An 18,750-nucleotide genomic window follows, 5' to 3' on the forward strand; every position below is an offset into this window, starting at 1 on the left:
TCTATTGGCCATCGTTGTTCAAGGACTGCCATGATTACTGTGTTGCCTGTGAACGTTGTCAGAAGCTGGAAGCATTTCAAGGAGAAACATGATGCCATTGAATCCTATTCTGATTGTTGAGATTTTTGATGTTTGGGGGATCGACTTCATGGGTCCATTTCCCATGTCTGACAGCAAGTTGTACATCTTAGTCGCCGTTGACTACGTCTCCAAGTGGGTAGAAGCCATCGCAACCAGAACAAATGACCACAAGGTGGTACTTTCCTTTTTAAAGGAAAACATATTTTCACGTTTTGGTACCCCGAGAGCTATCATCAGTGACGGTGGTTCACATTTCTGCAATAGGCACTTCGAGTTTTAGTACGCAAGTATGGAATAACTCACAAGGTTGCTACTCCGTACCACCCTCAGACCAGTGGACAAGTGGAAGTGTCTAATAGGGAAATCAAGCACATTCTAGAAAACGGTTAACCCGTCTAGGAAAGATTGGTCAATAAGATTGAATGATGCTTTGTGGGCCTATAGAACAGCGTATAAGACACCAATTGGCATGTCCCCCTATCGTCTAGTGTATGGAAAGCCGTGCCATCTTCCTGTGGAGTTAGAACATCGAGCTTATGGGCAATCAAGCAACTGAACTTTTCTCTGGACGAAGCTGGAATTCAACGGAAACTTCAACTCAACGAGTTGGAAGAATTGAGAAATGAGGCTTATGACAGTGCCAGGTTATATAAGCAGAAGATGAAGATATTTCATGACAAGCGTATTCTACGCAAATCCTTCACTCCTGGTCAGAAAGTCTTGCTGTATGACTCCCGGTTACATCTTTTTCCAGGAAAACTGCGTTCCAGATGGAAGGGACCGTACCTAGTACGCACAGTTTTCCTCATGGAGCTGTAGAGCTTGAAGATGTCTCCAACAAGAACATTTTCAAAGTCAACGGGCAGAGATTAAAACCATTCCTTGAACCATTCCCACCCGACACTGAAACAACCAACCTGGAGGACCCAGTCTATGTGGACTAAGCTGGTCCACCCTTGTACATAAGTAGTGCGTTTTCTTCCCTTGAAAACCAAAAAGCCTTTTTCCCTAAAAAACCAAAAAGTTTTCACTCCCGACAAAACCAAATTTTTCCCAAAAAGTCCAATCCCATTAAAAACCAAATTTTCTTGTAGATAATGTGTTAGTTAAATTTCCTTTTGTATATATTTTGTGCTCATCCATTGTGACTCCGAATATGTTGGAGTTTTTCCTTGGATAACGGAGTTTTAATTCTGCTTTCGCCGAAATCGGGTATTCTCTCTCCTTTTACTCTACTCAGCATGTCCCTTTCCATATGTTGCATTTTAATTCTTTCCATATTTTTAAACATTGAGGACAATGTTTAGTTTAGGTTTGGGGGTATAGAGTAGATACCACGATAATATGCCATAATTGAAAACAAGAACTCCTTCTTTTTGAAAAATTTAAAAATTCAAAAAAATAAAAATAAAATAAAATAAAATAAAATAAAAAAATAAAAATGGAGCTCATTTACCTTGAAATGTTGACTCTTGTGCAAATATGTAATTATTAGGAGTCTTAGTCTAGATATTTAGGCACCCTGATTCTAGCACAATTCACATAGTGATAAGAAATTTGCACGCGCACGATCTACCAATACATGTATAGCCTCGATCTTCAAGGTGTTTGATAGGAAGTTAGATTGCCAATCACTTTAGAATACTGAATGAGACTTGACTAGCTTGTTCTTTGGTTGGTGGGATAGAAGTGGAGGATACGTTAAGAAAGCAACCATAGAATTTGACTGGATGCATCGAAAGGGCCACCTCTTGCAAGTCATGTAATTTGTTTTTCTTTTGTTCATGTATCAAAAGTGTCATATGTTGTAAAATCAAAGTTTTTCTTCAAAAAAAAAAAAAAAAAAAAAAAAAAAAAATCAAAAAAAAAAAAAAATATCAAAAAAAAAAAAAATATCAAGTATTTATCATGTTTTGTCATGTTAAAGACATAGTTCTCTTGTTCCAAAAATAAAAGAGAGTAATCAATGTAAATAAGAGTCATGTAAAGAGTATCTTTTTGTTGTAAATAGTCTTGTAATAAGCAAGGAGGGTGAGCCATCGATGTATAACGCGGTAATGAAATATCACCAACTCATTGGGTGAACATTCACAATTCTCGTAAAGCCGGACAGCTAGCTTGGCTTAGAATTCGGTTCTTAGCCTAAAAACTATCTCTTGGTGATTAGTAGTCATAACTTCAGGTCATTCTAGAATGTGTAGATACACTTTACACTCTTATCACATGTCTTTATTGTTATCAGTGCTAGGATTGTGCCTTAGATAGCTAGATTGACATCTCCATTTTGCTGTGAGCTTAAACTGACTTGCACATGTCACATTTGATGGAATCTGAGCTTATATTTTGACCTAGAACTTTGTAGGTACGTTCTAAGCAAACCTTCACGAGACTTCACACTCGTCCACTAGGGACACTTAGTGGTTTAAAAGGCTTAGTGCATACGCTAAATGCATTCGAGAGACCAGCGACAGTGGTATAGGTAGGATTTCCTTAGTTTTGTTTTACTTGAGGACAAGTAAAATTCAGGTTTGGGGGTATTTGATGAGTGCTAAAAAGTGCATATTTCTATATATTTTTTTGGCATTTAACTCATCTTTTGTGCATTAATTCTACATTTTATCCCATATTCTGTATTTTCATTGTTTTCAAGAATAAATATTTTTATTAATTAATTTTGCATTTTTAGGTAATAAATAAAGTTTGGATGAATAGCGGAGCGAAAAGAGCAGAAAAGTAGTGAAAAGCCGGGAGGAATTACACAAGGAAGCCGCGAAGAATGTTGTGCACAAGACCAAAAGGCTAGAAGTGGGCTTGAAGAGGAAGAATTGTTCTTAAAGAAGATATGGGCTTGGCATACCCAAGCCCAAAACCCTCACCCAAACCCATTTCCATATCCATACCCGTTTCTTCTAGCCGTCAGATTGGATCATCTCAGCATCCTACGGTCGCTTCATCGTCGTGCATCGAAGTCTAAAGCTCCTGTCAAACACTACAACACCTAGCTCCATCTTGACCGTCAGTTTTGATGTATCTCAGATCCAACGGTCTATCCACATCCATCTCCATCGCGTCGTTGGATCATCATCCAGAAGTTTCCATCCACGGATTCCCTTCACAAAACATCAAATTTGATGATCCCGTTTAACACCTAAGCAACCTAACCCTATACCCGCACCAAACGCACCCTTCTCCAATTCCGTCGAGTTCTCTTCCATCCTTTTTCTTCTCTGCAACCATCTTCTTCCCCCAAATCACTCAACCATCTTCTCCCCCCAAATCACTCAATCACCACCACTCGAGCCATCATCACTTCTAACAACCAAGACCTACTTTTCTAGCCACTTATTACATCACCTCCTAATCGTTTCATCTCACAGGAACCCTAGGTTAGGAGTTGATGAAATAGGTGAGGTTAGAGGATAAATCGAAGGCATGGGTAGCATCAGCAGACGACAAGGAAGCATGGGTGATATCTATCAATCGTTTTCAGAGATTAGGTAAGGATTTTTTGTAAAACCCTAATTTCACTGATTTGGGGATTTTGGATTTTTTTTTGGCTGTAACTATAAAAGGGTGTTAGGGGTTGTAAACTTCGGAATCTCTGGACTAGCCAGTAGAGAATGGAAACAAATTTATTTTGATGCAATTCCAATTTCAGTTCTTCTTATGCAGTCAATAGTGAATGTGTGCATGTTGTTTTCAATTATCTCGAATGTTGAATGTTGCTTGAATTATCATACTCAATGAATGTTATTGCTAGTTACATGTTTAGCATGAGCTAAACTGCATTAGGCTGAGGCTCAGATGAAGCCTAGTGCATTGTCAAATGGTGAATTGCTAGGATAGTTACTTGATGTATGTTTTGATTGAGCAATGGGAAGATACTAATGCTCATAGTGCCTGTGATTGATTGTTCTGTCAAAAGACAGTCAATGCTAGGGGAAAACTAGTGAGCAAATTAGTTTTCCTCCCATTCTAGATGTATGCATAGGATATTCAACTCAACCTAGGATCACATTGTTTGGCTAGGACACAAAGGTGGACTCTAAGCCTTAGCTTAGACCACAATACCTTATTTCAGTCACTTACAATTTCAGTCTTATTTTGCTCCCTGCTCAGCTAAATTTCTTAGCTATCTTGCTGTTTATTTCTTGTATTTTGAAGCCTGTTGTGCATTGAAATCAGTGCACAAACTCACCCCTGCCCTTGGCTCACAGCCTTGGTTCCATGCTGTTTTGTCATCTTTGCTTTGTTAACTGTTTTGGTTCTTTGCAATTGCCATATTACTTTGCCTTGCTCACTGCCATAGTGCCTTGTCTCCATTGCTAGCTTAGGAAAATTTCTCGTATGCTCCCACTCCCTGTGGACTGATCCCTTGCTTACTCTCTATACTAAAACTTGGCCTTGTATACTTGCAAGTCTTTTGTGTGTCGTTCCCAAGCACACCAGGTTCCCATTTAATGAAAATAGGGTTTTAATTAAGAAATTGGATTTCAGTTTGACGCAATAAATAAGGGTTTTCTTTGATTCAGATATAAGAATTTCGATTTGGTGAAATCGGGCTTTTAATTTGGTTTTGTAAGTTAGGGTTTTGTTTGATTCATAAATTGGGGTATCGATTTGGTTGAGTAAGATAAGTTAAGTTTTGTTTCATTCAGAAATTGGAGATTCAGTGAATTAATGTGTTGTTCTTGAGATTTTGTTTTATGTAGGAAACTGGTTTTCACGAAGGGGAAGAAAAATAGTTTTGGACGTGGAGCAGTGGAGGAAAAAGTTAGGGTTAGTGTTATATGATCTCTCACCGTAGGTTAAATGATTTCATCAAAGCCGTTAGATATTAAGGCCACTTCAGGATACATTTGTAAATTCAGTATATTTCTAAATTAAAATTCGTTATTATCTGGTCAAGAACGGTCAAAGACAGTCAACGCTATTTTCAAGTACCAAACACAAAGCTGGACAAATGTTAGACCAAACGCTAATGTTGGACAAAATATAAGTACCAAAAACCAAATAACCCGATTTTTTATTTCATCTTCCCTATATTCCTTGTGTTTTACATTTCGTTTATCGCTTATTACTTGTACTAAAATTACCTTCGGCATGATGAAAGAAAATGTAAAACAGAGTTTCCATGAAACACTTTAAAGATCAAACACTTCAACTAACAGACCTGCTCTTGTAGTTCTCTACTTTAAAAAAGTACATCGCGTTGTATAAATCCAAAACTAACTTACTATAAATCGATGAATCAACAATAAAATCTTAATCAAAAGATAAATGACCTGATGCCACAAGGTTAGTTTTACAATTCATAATCCCAGGGGGATTTTTGCGCGCATGTTATAATGAGGACTTGATTATCAAAAACCAAAAATAGATGACGAACTAGAAAACCTAATTAATAATTTAGGGAACACTGTTTACGGAAGGAGCTTTTATAAAATATCAACTTCAAAGCATCAAGAAACAATAATGATTTCCTAATTTTTCTCCAATTAAAGCTGTAAATTAACTACTTAAAAAACAAATTATTTATCTAAAATTAATTAAAAACGATTCCATGTGGCTATTTGTTAGTGGTCGGGACAGAGGACAGGGAAAAAACTGTCACAGAGGATTCAAACTAACCCGAAAAACAGAAAATCGATTGAATACAAAGCAAAATAATACCAGACACATTTCAAGTACTAAGAAGAGTTCATATTTGTATAAGCCAGCTTCATTACATCCCAAAAATATAGAAATAAAAAAGACATTCAACCTAGAAACTCCGAAAATCCTTTTACTGCATTACAACCCATTAGTACAACAAAAAAAATCTAGGTTGTAACTTTGCAATCCAAGCTACAAAACAAAGTCAGACCTTCCTTACTACTGCTCCCCTGCAAAATACTTCACCTTCAAAGAAACGGTTGATTCTAAAAAACCAAAACACTTCCCTGCTTCGCAAAAAAAGTAACACCAACACACAAAAAACAAATTATCACAAAAGACCATACCATCAGATGCTAGACATTGAAACCCCTTTCTCCAAGAAGTTCTTCAGCGACTCCAAATACCATCAATTTCCTCATAAATTTTCACGAAGATGCTTAAGAGTTTCTCAGCACTCTAGTTCTAAGACATCCATTCGTCATTCGCTGATTAGATAATACCCGGCTCTGGTATATTGGAAACCTGGGGGAAGTTTATATTATGTTTTTGGAAGCCGTGGTATTGAGTAACAATATACCCCCAAATGTGCCTTCCAAACACAATTTAACCCCTATTAAAAATATTAAAATAATATTATCTTCATATTTCTCATGATGGTAGAAAGACAAGCCATGTGGTTGCGGGACCACTTGCTTTGCTAACCACATGGCTGTGGAGAAATATGGAAGTTTCATGAGTTTTGATTAAAAGAAGAACCCTTGAAAGAGGAAACACTAAAATAATAATAAAATGTTAAGGAAAAGGACAAGGGACCGATCAGAACCGGCGGCATGCCTAGCCTGCCGGCCGATGGGCCCACCCACATGGTTTCCCTAATTTTAAATTATTATTATTATTATTTATATCTCTTCCTTTTCCTTCTTTGATCAGACTTCCAATCTTAGTTCTTTCATGAATGCTTCTTTCAGCATTATTACTAAATACACCCATGCCTCTTACTCGGGGGTGCCCCAAATTCCCCAAAAGGTAAATATCCATTACTTTCCATGGGATTCGACCGAGAAAATCCATGAATCTTGAGTAAGTGAAATTTACAGTTTAATTAGCGCATAACTTCTGGGAATTCAATCCGATGAATACTACGACTAGATTTAATTAATTCGTTGCTCTATACTAACATGCAATATGTCTAGGAGCATTTAGATATGATGTGATAAGTATCATATATTGTTCAGGGTTAATTCTGACACCAAAGATGAATTCTGAATTCAATAAAATGTGCCGAGTCTTTCAGTTTTAATCATGAAATATTTGGAATATTAAAAGTTCTGCCTTAGAAACCATAATGTCGCCATCATATATTATTATTGTCGTGATATTACAAAAATGTGATTCACCTTGTGAAGATACAAATTTCTTATGATTCAGATACTGATCAAAGATCCATAATTTTTAGTCGTGATTTTATGAATACGACCTTCGTCAAAATCCACCATCAACGGATGCGTGTTTGAAGGATTTTCTCTACATCATCCCAACTGAAAATTCTCTACACTATATTAACTTTCGGTGGTTTAGTATCTTGAGTGACTAAATCAGATACCATGGTATAGTTGTTCGCTTCCCCAAAAGAAAAAACTAGAGTGGGTGGAGTCTGACTGCCAAATATACATATGTCATTCCTAATTTGAATATTGCCACCATCACTTAGAACCCCAAAACTAAATTTTCTCGTTAAGTCCATACTACTTTAAATGCTCTAACAAGCCCAAGTAGAGTTCTTTTCTTCTTGGAAAATAGGGCAGTAGTGGTCAGATTGCATCTGCGTTTCAACGCATTAGCCCAGAATTGATCTTTATGATGACATATTCTCTGACTAGTGCTCGATCAAAACAAACAAAATCTCTGAATCCCATGCCACCTAGATGTTTGTTCCTGCAAACTTTAGTCCACTTAAATTTCGCCGAACTTTGTCCATCTCTTTAATAATTTCTTTCGGCACTTTGAAGACTCCTAGATGATGTGAGGGCATGGCATTCTGTATAGTGTTGATCATTAAAAACCTTCCCGCGCCTGGTTTATTAAATTTCCCTTTCCATTTAGATAACCTTGGCTTTATATCATGGACTAAACTAGAAAAGGAAGTAGTTTTTCTTCTGTTTAGAAATGACAAAATATAAGGATATTTTTATTCTAAACACATTCTCTTCGTTTTCACTCTCCTTAATAATACTCTTCAATGTATGAGGTGGATGTACTCTGAGAAGAAAACGACTAATTTCTAAAAATTAATTTGCTGGTCGGATGCTTCATTGAATTTATTGATTACTCAGATTCAGAGTAAATTATTCACATTATGAATATCAGTTTTTTATAGGGTTGTACAATGGACCCTGGACTACATCCAAATTCCGTCAAATTGGAGTTGGTTTGGAAATTACGAGGTTCGAACCCATACCACTTGATGGCTCTCATGGATATCAGCTTTAGCAAATAACAAATAGTCGTCCACAAATGAAAGGTGTATCACCTAAGTACTATTTTCTGAATATTTTTTAAATTTGTTTTGCGTGAACAAAACCTCTAGTAAGTACCTCCACGGTAAATTTTTTTGTCCCATCCTAAAAGAATTGGATTTACAAGCGTTTATTAGTAAAACTGGTAAAATCATCGGGTGATAGATAATACAGTGACTGAATTCCAAACTCACCAACACCAGTTCTTTGCGGATAAAGGAAAAGAAAAAGAAAAACACCACTAAATTTTTTTACCGAAAATACAAATCGGGATTGTACTGTTCCATGACGACCTATCCGAGTCACACAATGAACTATGTACCCGGGAATTTCTATTCCACAGCCATTTTCCAATTCTGCCAAAGCTTCAAAGTCCCCCCACACAAGTCTCAGTTTTTCCCACCATTCCCCCCTCAAATACGAACTCCACAAAATTCCCCTTTCTCTCTCATTTTTCTAATAATTCCCCACCATAGCCCCCCTTTTCTTACCCCTTCAACCCTTTCCCCCAAAACCCCCTAAAAAATGGAGTTAGGCGATGATGATTGGAATTTCAGTCAAGAAGAACTCGATACCTTAGAAAGAGATGCTCTAAGAATAGTTGCTGAAAGAAAATCATCTTCAGCAACAGCTTCAATTAGTTCCTCTTCTCAAGAATCTTACTTTAACAAAGTACCACACTTTATTTCTTTCTAGGGTTTCTTATAATTTTACTTTTAATGTATCTTGTGTGTCCATTAGGTCGTAATAATGTGAATGTCTATGAATCAGGTACCGAATTTGCCACCTTCATCAATCAGAAACACTCAAGTCGGAGTAATAACTGGTAAATTATCCATCTTTGTCTCTCTCTTTATGTAAAGTGATTTTATGGTTTATATGAATGATCATGTGCTTCATGTGTTGAAGCGAAAGACAATGCAAAGGAGTTGCAGAAAGTTTGCATCAAGTTAATTCTACATTCCAGTGGGAAAATTGCGGCAAAATTTACATACAATGAAGTATGTTTTTTTACCTTGTAATGCGATTTTATTTTAATTTAGGGCTTTATTTATTCATTCATGTATACTAAATAAGTTCTCTCATTAATAGATTGTTGTAAGCGCATTTCGTAGTATGCCCCAAGCTTGGTGGTCTGGTAAAGAAAGGTACCTTGTTTCCTCGTATTGCGTTAGAAATATGAAATGTCAATGTCAAAACCTTTACTAATGCATGCTGTTAGATCAGATGTTTGATTACTATTGATGGCTTCTTGATGACTGTGCAGATTATGGATGTTTCCGATGTCTTCATTGTCATCCGTAGAGAAAATTCTCAGTGAAATTAAGGGGATAAGCGTCGAGGTTCACCCATGCCCTTGTTTGATAATTCTTTTTGTGTTGTTATTCCAAAAAAAAAAAACATTTTTGGGATTTTGTAGATCAGCAGGATCATATATGTGCTATATCAGAATGTGATTTGTTATGTATGGTTACAGTTTGTGTTTATCTTATCTGGTTGCTTGCTGTTTACATCTGACAGCTAGAGAAGTTAGATCCCCTGGTACACCGGGCTATTGTTGCTGCTTCAGCTGTTCCAGATCTACGAGGTAAACATTGTTTTCTATGCATTCTCTTGGACTGAGATTCTTTTAGTTTGCTATTCCTTTCTTTTGTTTTACATTTTCTTTATACTTCTTCCGTACTAAAACAAATTCTGTGAACCAGATTTATATGATAGAATGCCAAGCTCTGTCGAATCAAAGCTTTTGCCATTTCAGCGAGATGGGGTCAAGTACGTAGCATCACCTTTTTCAGCACTCAGATGCTGAGATGTTACCTTATCTTTACACAGTTGCTGTTTGAAGCTTGTTTACCACTTAATAGGATGCATTCTACTCTGTCTCGTCTAGTGTAATCTTTTCACCCCTGTTCATTTTCCCATCTCTGCTTTTAGGTTTGTGTTGCAGCATGGAGGGCGTGCTCTCTTGGCTGATGAGATGGGCCTCGGGAAGACTTTGCAGGCATGGAATTCACCAACCTCGATCAATTTTACTGAAAGAGTACTTTTTGTTTTAAGAATATAGAGGGAAATGAAACTCTCTTTGTTTCAGTTTTTTTAATATTGAGAAGGTGACATTATTCTGTCTACTTTTAACTGTCGGTGTTTTTCTCCTTTTGGCGTAAACACAATGAACAGCATTACTAATTATCAGTAGTGTCCTATATCATATGTTGCCTCGCATATTAAATGTTTTCTATTTTCTGCAGGCAATTGCATTTGCAGCATGCTTCCGTGACTCTTGGCCTGTTCTTGTTATCACCCCATCCTCCTTGCGTTTGCAATGGGCTTCTGTAAGCTTCTCCATCCCTTAAAAGTCTTGTTGGCTCAAGTTAAAAACATTGACACAAAATATCTGGTATAAGTGCCATACATGATCTGGTTCTTGCAGATGATTAAAGAATGGCTCAGTATCCCTTCAAATGAAATACTTGTATGTGTTAAACACTTAAACTACCTTTTTTTTTTTTTTTTTTTTTTTTTTTTTTTGTGTTCTGCTTGATATATGCTTTTCTTGTAAACTATAGTAGCTTTATGGAACTGAAACCAGGGATTCTGTAATTCAGGTATACTTTCACTTCAAAGTGATAGAAAAAATGTTGTTTGCACTTTGCAGGTGGTGTTATCCCAATGTTCTGGATCAAACAAGGGAGGGTTCACAATAGTACCCTCAAGCTCTAAAGGAACTATCCCTCTTGATGGTTTATTTAACATTATCTCTTATGATGTTGTACCTAAACTACAACATATGCTTATGAACTTGAACTTTAAGGCAAGTATTATATCCTGTCTAGATGTTAATCTCGTCCACATTTACAGATTAATCAAAAGTTCGTTTTACAGATTGTGATTGCAGATGAGTCACACTACTTGAAGAACGCTCAAGCTAAAAGGACTATTGCATCAATTCCAGTGTTACAGGTTCATTGTTGTCGATTAGCAAGAAATGTGAATGCGCTTTTCATTTCCTGTTGATGCATTAATGCTCAAACATACAAATTTTGTATAGTAAAACTCGAATGTTGAACAAAATAATTCTAAAAGAACATGTCTGATTGGAGTTGTTGATGAGAAGATTTCCCAACTACTCATGAAGCATTCTGGAGAACAAGTTCAGCCTTTGGCACCTGTGTACTTATAATGCCAATTCTTGAACATGTCTGATTGTATTTAGTTATTTTTGTTCATGACATATAGCCACCCCACCTGCTGCTCGTAGCGTCATACTCTGAAATGATTTTGTTATATTTTTATGTGAAATATTTTCCTTGGTCATTCTTTCTTTTTTCCTTTTTACTGGTGCTGAGAATGTTAAAATGTTTGAACTTCCAGAAAGCGCAATATGTGATGCTGCTTAGTGGGACTCCTGCTTTATCTCGACCTATTGAGCTATTCAAGCAGGTTAATTCGCGGTTGTTGCACGTTAATGATGCTTTGACTTTTCAGTGATACTAAAACATGTTGAACCGTCCTTTTAATTCGTTCTTTTTAAAACTCCTCAGCTAGAAGCGCTGCATCCTGATGTATACAAAAATGTTCGTGAATACGGAGAACGATACTGCAAGGGCGTAAGTTGTAATATCTGTCTGTCTAAATTATGATGACATTCACTCTCACTCTAATCGTCTCTGGTCCAAAATCTCATAATAATTTCAGGGTTTCTTTGGACTATACCAAGGCGCAAGTAATCATGATGAGCTTCACAACATGATAAAAGCAACTACTATGATTCGGAGGCTTAAAAAAGATGTTCTTTCTGAGCTTCCTGTGAAGCGCAGACAACAAGTAAAGTGTGCTAGTTCCCCTCTATGTAAACTGGAAATGGTTTCGTTTGATATTTCTGGATGCATATGTTAGTGGTTCCATAATGTTGGAGCGATAGTTTTATTTGTTGAATTTGCAATGTCATTTTAGAATCCATGTTTTTTTTCTCAGGTTTTCCTGGATATAGCCGAGAAGGACATGAGACAAATTAATGCTCTATTTCGTGAGGTAATGTTAATTTGAATTTTTTGAGCACTATCAAAATGTTTACTTTGAATCTAATGGAATTGCATCATTAGTGGAAAACCTTGCTTCTGTGACATGCCCTCTTCAATTCTTCATTGATACACCTGGTAGTATACACACAGGAACAGTTCCGCAGGGATATATTATTCTTGTACAGTGTTGTATCTCAATGCTGGAAGAGTTCCAATAGGGGATTTGGTTGTTTCTAGGTTACCTTATTTGTTATGTTTTATTTAGCTGGAGATAGTAAAAACCAAAATCAAGGCCTGTGCATCCAAGGAGGACGTTGACAAACTTAAGTTCTCCGAGAAGAATCTTATCAATAAGGTATGTGAACCGAACTTTAAACATTGTGCAATTTCTCTTGTTTATTTATACATTTGAAACTTGTTTTACGTGGACCTTTAGGAAAAATAATTATGGTTTTGTGTTCCCTAATTATTCCTCTGCTGAACTAAATTTGTTCTACCTCTTCTTGTCCTTGTAATTAAACTGCAGATCTACAATGATTCTGCAGAAGCTAAGATTCCGGCTGTTAAAGATTACTTGGAAACTGTCATTGAGGTAATTCTTTTGCAAGATTCTTTACCCTAATCTTAGAGTAGTCGTCCTCAAATAGATGGTACTTTTGAAAGTCAGTGTTTGTGACGGAGGTTTCTCTACTCATTTTCGCAGGCAGGTTGCAAATTTCTAATATTTGCACACCATCAGTCTATGATAGAGGCTATACATGAATACCTACTGGTAGGATATTATTTTTCTCGAGCCTTATTCAAGATTGATCCATTTTCTAATATGACATTTTTGAATTCCAGAAGAAGAAAGTGCGTTGTATTCGAATTGATGGTGGTACCACGCCATCATTAAGGCATGCTATGGTATCAGATTTTCAAGAGAAAGATGATATTAAAGCTGCAGTTGTATGTTTCATGGATACTTATATATCTTAAATAGTTCCTGCTGGCATAAAGTCGTGTTTCTTCTTGTATGATTGTAACAATTAATTGTCAACATTTGTTTTCAGCTATCCATCAAAGCTGGAGGGGTTGGGTTAACTTTGACAGCTGCAAGTACTGTCTTCTTTGCAGAGCTATCATGGACTCCAGGAGATATAATTCAAGCAGAAGACCGTGCTCATCGTATTGGCCAGGTAACATTTATTGTATCAGAAAATGAGTGTTACTTTCGATGATGCAAAAGCGATTTTACAATAGATGCATCATATCTGTCTCACGCTAAAAGTCTAATACCTGTTATATATGCATTCCGTTGTCTGGTCATAAATTTGCAGGTATCATCGGTTAACGTATATTTCCTGCTAGCTAATGACACCGTTGATGATATAATCTGGTAGGGTCTCTTCGCATAGATCATTCTTTTTGTAAATTATCATTTGGTCGTGGGATAGACCTAATAAGTGTCTTCTCCATTCAGGGATGTTGTTCAGAGCAAGTTGGAAAATTTGGGGCAGGTAAGCTTACTGATTTCTGGTTGGGTTCACTTGTCTATCTTAGAGCTCATTTCTGGTTGGGTGCACTTGTCTTAGAGATAGGAATGATCTGGCTGATGAACTAGCAGAACGGCCAGATTATGAAAGTTGTGTCATGTGGGTCGTGTCGTCCCTCCCTATTTTTTTGTTATTTGCTGCATGGAGGGATGACGTTAAACTCTTCTTCTCTTTGTGATTAATGGATTTTTCTTGCTTAGCAAAAAAAAATAAAAACCTTAAGTGTCGTCTTGTCTTATCATCAATCTTCCGTGTAAGTGAAAATTCGTCCCACTCGGTAGATTTAATGTTGCTGAACCTGAAAACTCTGTAAACCTAGGTAGTTACGTATACTTGGTGGTCCCATAGTTTGATGATATCCAGGACAAGGGTCTAGGGTAAACATCTTTTCCTTGTGACAGACTCCACTATTGATAAAATTGCTGAGAGGGGTTATTTACAGGCTAAGGCGTCTATATAAAATATTTAAAGTTTAGTTATTTTGTTGATTTCTAATGGTTTTATGTTTATCAATGTAGATGCTTGATGGTCAAGAGAACACCTTGCAAGTGTCAGAATCCCAAGGCAGTAGTAGCCCTATGAAGCAAAAAAGGTTTGATTTGCAACCAAGGAGCAGCCTTGGAAAGCAAAAAACGCTAGACTCTTTCATGAAGCGTTGCCAGTCTCCTGTGGTTACTGAAAATTCTGATGTAGAAGGCCATCTTCCAAAATTCAAAATACCAAGAAGCTAATGTATCATTTTGGCTACTGAATCATACATCAACCACGGTATTAATTTGGATACTGTTTTGTATATACATCTTTTGTAATAAATAAAATAAAGGTTCCCACAAAAATGGTTACACTTGGATGCAACAGAATATAGATTAACACTATTTCCACGAAATTTGGTCACTTTGCTGCTCACATCTCAGAACTCCCTGTACCTCGATTTTGCAGTCTTATCGAAGCCTTTGCATACTTTTGGCGTTTTTCTTTTGTCTCATCTTGTTCTCCTTTCTTTCCTTATTCAAGATTCCCAACCAGAGTCTCAAGGTGTCGATGAAGTAATTTGACACTTCGAACCAATTCCCCACAGCTCCTAGCCCGTGCATCATGCTCTTCAATTTGTGGGGAAATACCTTTCAACTTGCCAAGGATATGGTCGATTATCTGACTGGGTTCTCGTGGATCCATGGTTGCTGTTAGCTTCTTGAGCACTATAGCATGTTCAGGTGGATTTCTGGAAGTTGGAAAGTTGGCCGTCAATTCTTTAATCAAATCTAGTCGTACCTGGAGTATTTGAGAAAGTTCTAGTGGAGTGTAGCAAGCCAATAGTGCCTTGAGTACTTCAGCCTGTGCACCATAACTAGCAACTGCTTTCTCCTTCCTTTTTGCTTCTAGTGCATGACTAATAGACAATCGTTGAAAGTTCTGCAAACTGAGGCATTCTTTGAATGTTTGGGACCTTGTAAAGCAATTCTCTGCAGAGAGACATCTCACTTTCCGTTAGTGTTTTAATTGCCACAAAGGAAGCATTACGCATAGGTAATTCCTACAAAGGTTCAGTTTGGGATGCAGTTTTTCCATCGAATCCAATTCAATTTCAAAATCCCTACGGTTTTGTTCGGTTATGTTCCCGTTACTCATGTTAGAGGCTGCAAAATAAATCATACAAGCAGTTGGGTACTTGGAGTGCTCCAGCCTCCAGGACTAGTTGTTGAACATCATGTGGGTAAACATCTTCTACATGACCAGTAGCAGCCATTGCTTAAGAGAGGAGCGGTGAAGGAGGTGAAAGAGATTTAGATGTAGAATAGAAAATCTGTCTGTACAAAAAAAAAAAAAAATCTGCCTGTATAAATAGGAACAAGGAATAGTTAACAGGGCTCTATTTAAGGAAAGACTCTTGTTGATTCCCAAATCTCCGTAGTTTCTAATATTTGATTTCATTCCTTTTCTGGTTTTGTTTCAGAACTTTAAATACTACTCTATATAAGGAAACTTCAAAGAAGTTCTAATTTCCACCATTACCACCACCACCACGGTTAAAAAAAAACAAAACAAGTAAAGCCTCAGTATGTATCAAGAGATTGACCACTTGGGCATCTTCTAGATCCTGAAGTATTTTGTTGCTTAGATCAATCAAAACAATTGCTTGTTTCAGAACTTTATTTGCGATGGTAACACCTCTCACAGGTCAATCACCCGAGACAGCTTCTGGATCCTGTTCAGAAGGAAGTCTCCTTGCTTGATGGTTGCTTGGTAGAGTGCATTCTTTGCATCAGGTCTGTTTGTTTCTAAAACTCCAGCAACTTAATCTATCTTGCAGTGTAGTTTCCCTGCTGCAATAAACCGTGAAAGTTCCCTGTGCATCGTATACAAGGAAGAAAAGAAATCAGATCTCGACCCCAACATGATCTCAAGAACACAGAGCGGGACGATAATGTAACCCACTTCACAACTATCGAAATGTTGGGCAAAAACTGATTAACATAATACTTACAAATCAATGAATTCAACTGTCACTCCAAAAGCAGTCGCCATTGCTTCCATAGTTACACTCTTGTAAGATTCCAAAAACTGAGAGTAGACAACAGTTCGGATTTCCCTCATGTAATACCGGAAATGAGGATGTAGATAGCGGTCCAATTTGATTTGCTCGGTTAAGCCAGCTGGGTAATCACACGATTTTGACAAATCATTACATAAATATCAAATAGACAATACAAAAGATGCAGAAGAAACGAGATATCCAAAAGAAGCATCCCCCACAACACCCCATTTAAACTACAACTTCAGAAAAATAGGAGACGACCCTCACCAAATGCTATGAAGAACGACTTGTACTGGCAATCATACAGAGAGTTCATAAATTCTGAGAGATGTGGAATCTTCCCTAGCACAGTTAGGATTTCTGGGGCGTCAACCACCTGCCAGACAAAATAAATAATTATTCACCTTGAGAAACATTGCAACCACATAATGAGATAGAACCACGTATAACGAGGAAGTGCAATATACCTTCTGTTTCAAAGAAACTCTGTCTAGTGATATAATGCTAGTAAGTACGGTGTAAAAGATGAAAGTGTCATAGGATAAAAGCTCATAAGTTGTGAAGGTAGATATGGAATCAAGAAACAGATCAGCAGCTTTCTTAAAGTTCCTCGTGGACATGCAAAACAAGCCTTCATACACCTTCAAACGATTCTTCCTTTCCCAATCACCTCCCTCATCAAACAAACTGCAATAGTTATCCAGTTAGTTAAGGGATTCAATGTTAGAAAATCCAAAGATGGCTCTAAAAGGAAGCAGAGAAAAAAGAGAAGATTGAATTTTTGTCTCACTTCTTAGCTTTATCAATACTTTTGGAGATGAGATCAAAATCCATGCTGAAAAAACCCATCTGCAGGGTATAGAACACTAAATCCATCTTTTGTCCCACGGCAACTGTTTTGCTTTCAGTTACCTTAAGCTGCTCCAATGCTTTTTCCTGATGGTTCGAGTTGAACAGTTAGCCAGAGAGTTACAATTCATATAGCAAAATCAATTGAAGTTAACTAGGAAAGTATCCGGACACCTAATACAGGGAAAGAAATACATACCTTGTCACCAATTCGAATAAAGAATAAGGATCTAGCTAAATGAGCTTCTCGAACTTCGCTTTCACCTAAGTTCTCTTCAGCATCAGCAACTCTGTTTATTTGAATCAGATAAAAAACATAATTATAATAAAGGGACACAACAATCTGATTGCAGAACAACCAAGCCGCAGCTCCTTTGAGAGATCTGAACAGCCTTATATCTATAGATTTATAATCCTAGAGGACAGTATGGCTACAGCCAAAATACGTGAAGAATCTGGACAATGAGAAAGACCCAATGTACTATGTTCCTTAGCTAATGAGCTGGTCTTGAAACAAATGAACTATAGTATTCACATGGTATCGAAAATCAAAAGAAGACATTTTCTCAATTTGTGTTATGTAACTATGCCCATTGCTTTCATAATTCGCCCTAAAACACCAAAATACCGAGAATGGAAGCCAACAATAGAGCAAAATACACTTGTTCTTTGTACATATACAAAATTCAAGTGCAACTATGAGTTTGCTTGCTGGCTTGGGAAGAACAAGACTAACAACCATGACATGTTGCAAAATCACAGCACACCGAAGTAAACCAAAATTGACATACTAAAATTAGGTCAAAGATGCTAACTCACTTTTCATCAATTTTCCTAAGTTCTTCAGCATTTTTAGCACGCATCGATTCGAGAAGCTTCGAATCCATGTCTAACACATTAGCTGAAACAAGGGTTTCATATAGTGGAGCCATGTCTGCATAAAGAACAAAAGATAAAAATTAGGGGTTTCAGAATCCATGAACAAAAGAAAGAAATAATTAGGGTTTTGAGTTTCATTAATTATTACCATCGGATTTGACAGCATCCAAAACTTCTTCACGAATACGAACTTTGTCGATGTCGGAGACATCAGAATGAGTCAAGTGGGAAAGTTTGTTAGCTAACACTAATCTCTTCTCTTGATTTTCTTCTTGACCTTCCATTGATTATGATTATTTACACTCTATCTAGTGATCTTCTTGGCTTTCTCCTCTCGCCTTCTTTAACTTGGGGGTTTTACTTTGGGAACATTATCTGCATACCCCTAGTATGAGACCTATTGAAAAATACTCTTTCCAACTTAAATCATACTACATTACTAAAATACTCTCTTTTGTATAGTGTATCTACAAAACCACTAACTACTATTCAAAAAAAAAAAAAGACTACCTCTACTACCCGCCACCAGTGTCCACCGCCAATCACCACCACCACTATCCACCGCCGCCCACCACCACCAACCACCACCACCACCAACCACCACCGATGATCACCACTGTCCACCACCGCCAACCACCACCACCGACGACCACCACCACTGTCCACCACCACCG

At 37.2% G+C, this 18,750-nt stretch overlaps 2 protein-coding genes across 4 annotated transcripts; one reads left to right on the forward strand and one right to left on the reverse strand.

Annotated features, from left to right (window-relative positions):
- Positions 1-8,620: 8,620 nt before the first annotated feature.
- Positions 8,621-14,648, forward strand: LOC113357417 (DNA annealing helicase and endonuclease ZRANB3-like). 3 transcript variants are annotated; one of them, XM_026600797.1, is made up of 24 exons: positions 8,621-8,927; positions 9,027-9,081; positions 9,165-9,256; positions 9,348-9,403; positions 9,523-9,598; positions 9,777-9,843; positions 9,962-10,028; positions 10,191-10,257; positions 10,505-10,588; positions 10,687-10,728; positions 10,912-11,067; positions 11,139-11,216; positions 11,628-11,696; positions 11,798-11,863; positions 11,952-12,080; positions 12,231-12,287; positions 12,543-12,632; positions 12,804-12,869; positions 12,981-13,049; positions 13,121-13,225; positions 13,330-13,455; positions 13,597-13,655; positions 13,740-13,776; positions 14,331-14,648. In XM_026600797.1, exons 1-24 carry the CDS (start codon positions 8,781-8,783, stop codon positions 14,541-14,543), a joined length of 2,073 nt encoding a protein of 690 aa, XP_026456582.1. In that variant the 5' UTR covers positions 8,621-8,780; the 3' UTR covers positions 14,544-14,648. The 3 variants fall into 3 exon arrangements, with proteins under 3 accessions (XP_026456582.1, XP_026456583.1, XP_026456584.1); XM_026600798.1 differs by having other exon boundaries at positions 9,171-9,256; XM_026600799.1 differs by lacking the exons at positions 8,621-8,927; positions 9,027-9,081; positions 9,348-9,403 and having other exon boundaries at positions 9,170-9,256.
- A 975-nt stretch (positions 14,649-15,623) lies between these two features.
- LOC113357418 (26S proteasome non-ATPase regulatory subunit 6-like) lies at positions 15,624-18,624 on the reverse strand. Its single transcript, XM_026600800.1, has 8 exons — positions 18,225-18,624; positions 18,017-18,131; positions 17,397-17,487; positions 17,139-17,284; positions 16,816-17,035; positions 16,616-16,724; positions 16,298-16,466; positions 15,624-16,159 (listed from the first exon to the last, which is right to left on the reverse strand). The coding sequence occupies exons 1-8, from the start codon at positions 18,358-18,360 to the stop codon at positions 16,108-16,110; spliced, it is 1,038 nt and encodes a 345-aa protein (XP_026456585.1). The 5' UTR covers positions 18,361-18,624; the 3' UTR covers positions 15,624-16,107.
- Positions 18,625-18,750: the final 126 nt, after the last annotated feature.

Source organism: Papaver somniferum, chromosome 3 (assembly GCF_003573695.1).
Source record: "Papaver somniferum cultivar HN1 chromosome 3, ASM357369v1, whole genome shotgun sequence".
NCBI lineage: Eukaryota > Viridiplantae > Streptophyta > Magnoliopsida > Ranunculales > Papaveraceae > Papaver > Papaver somniferum.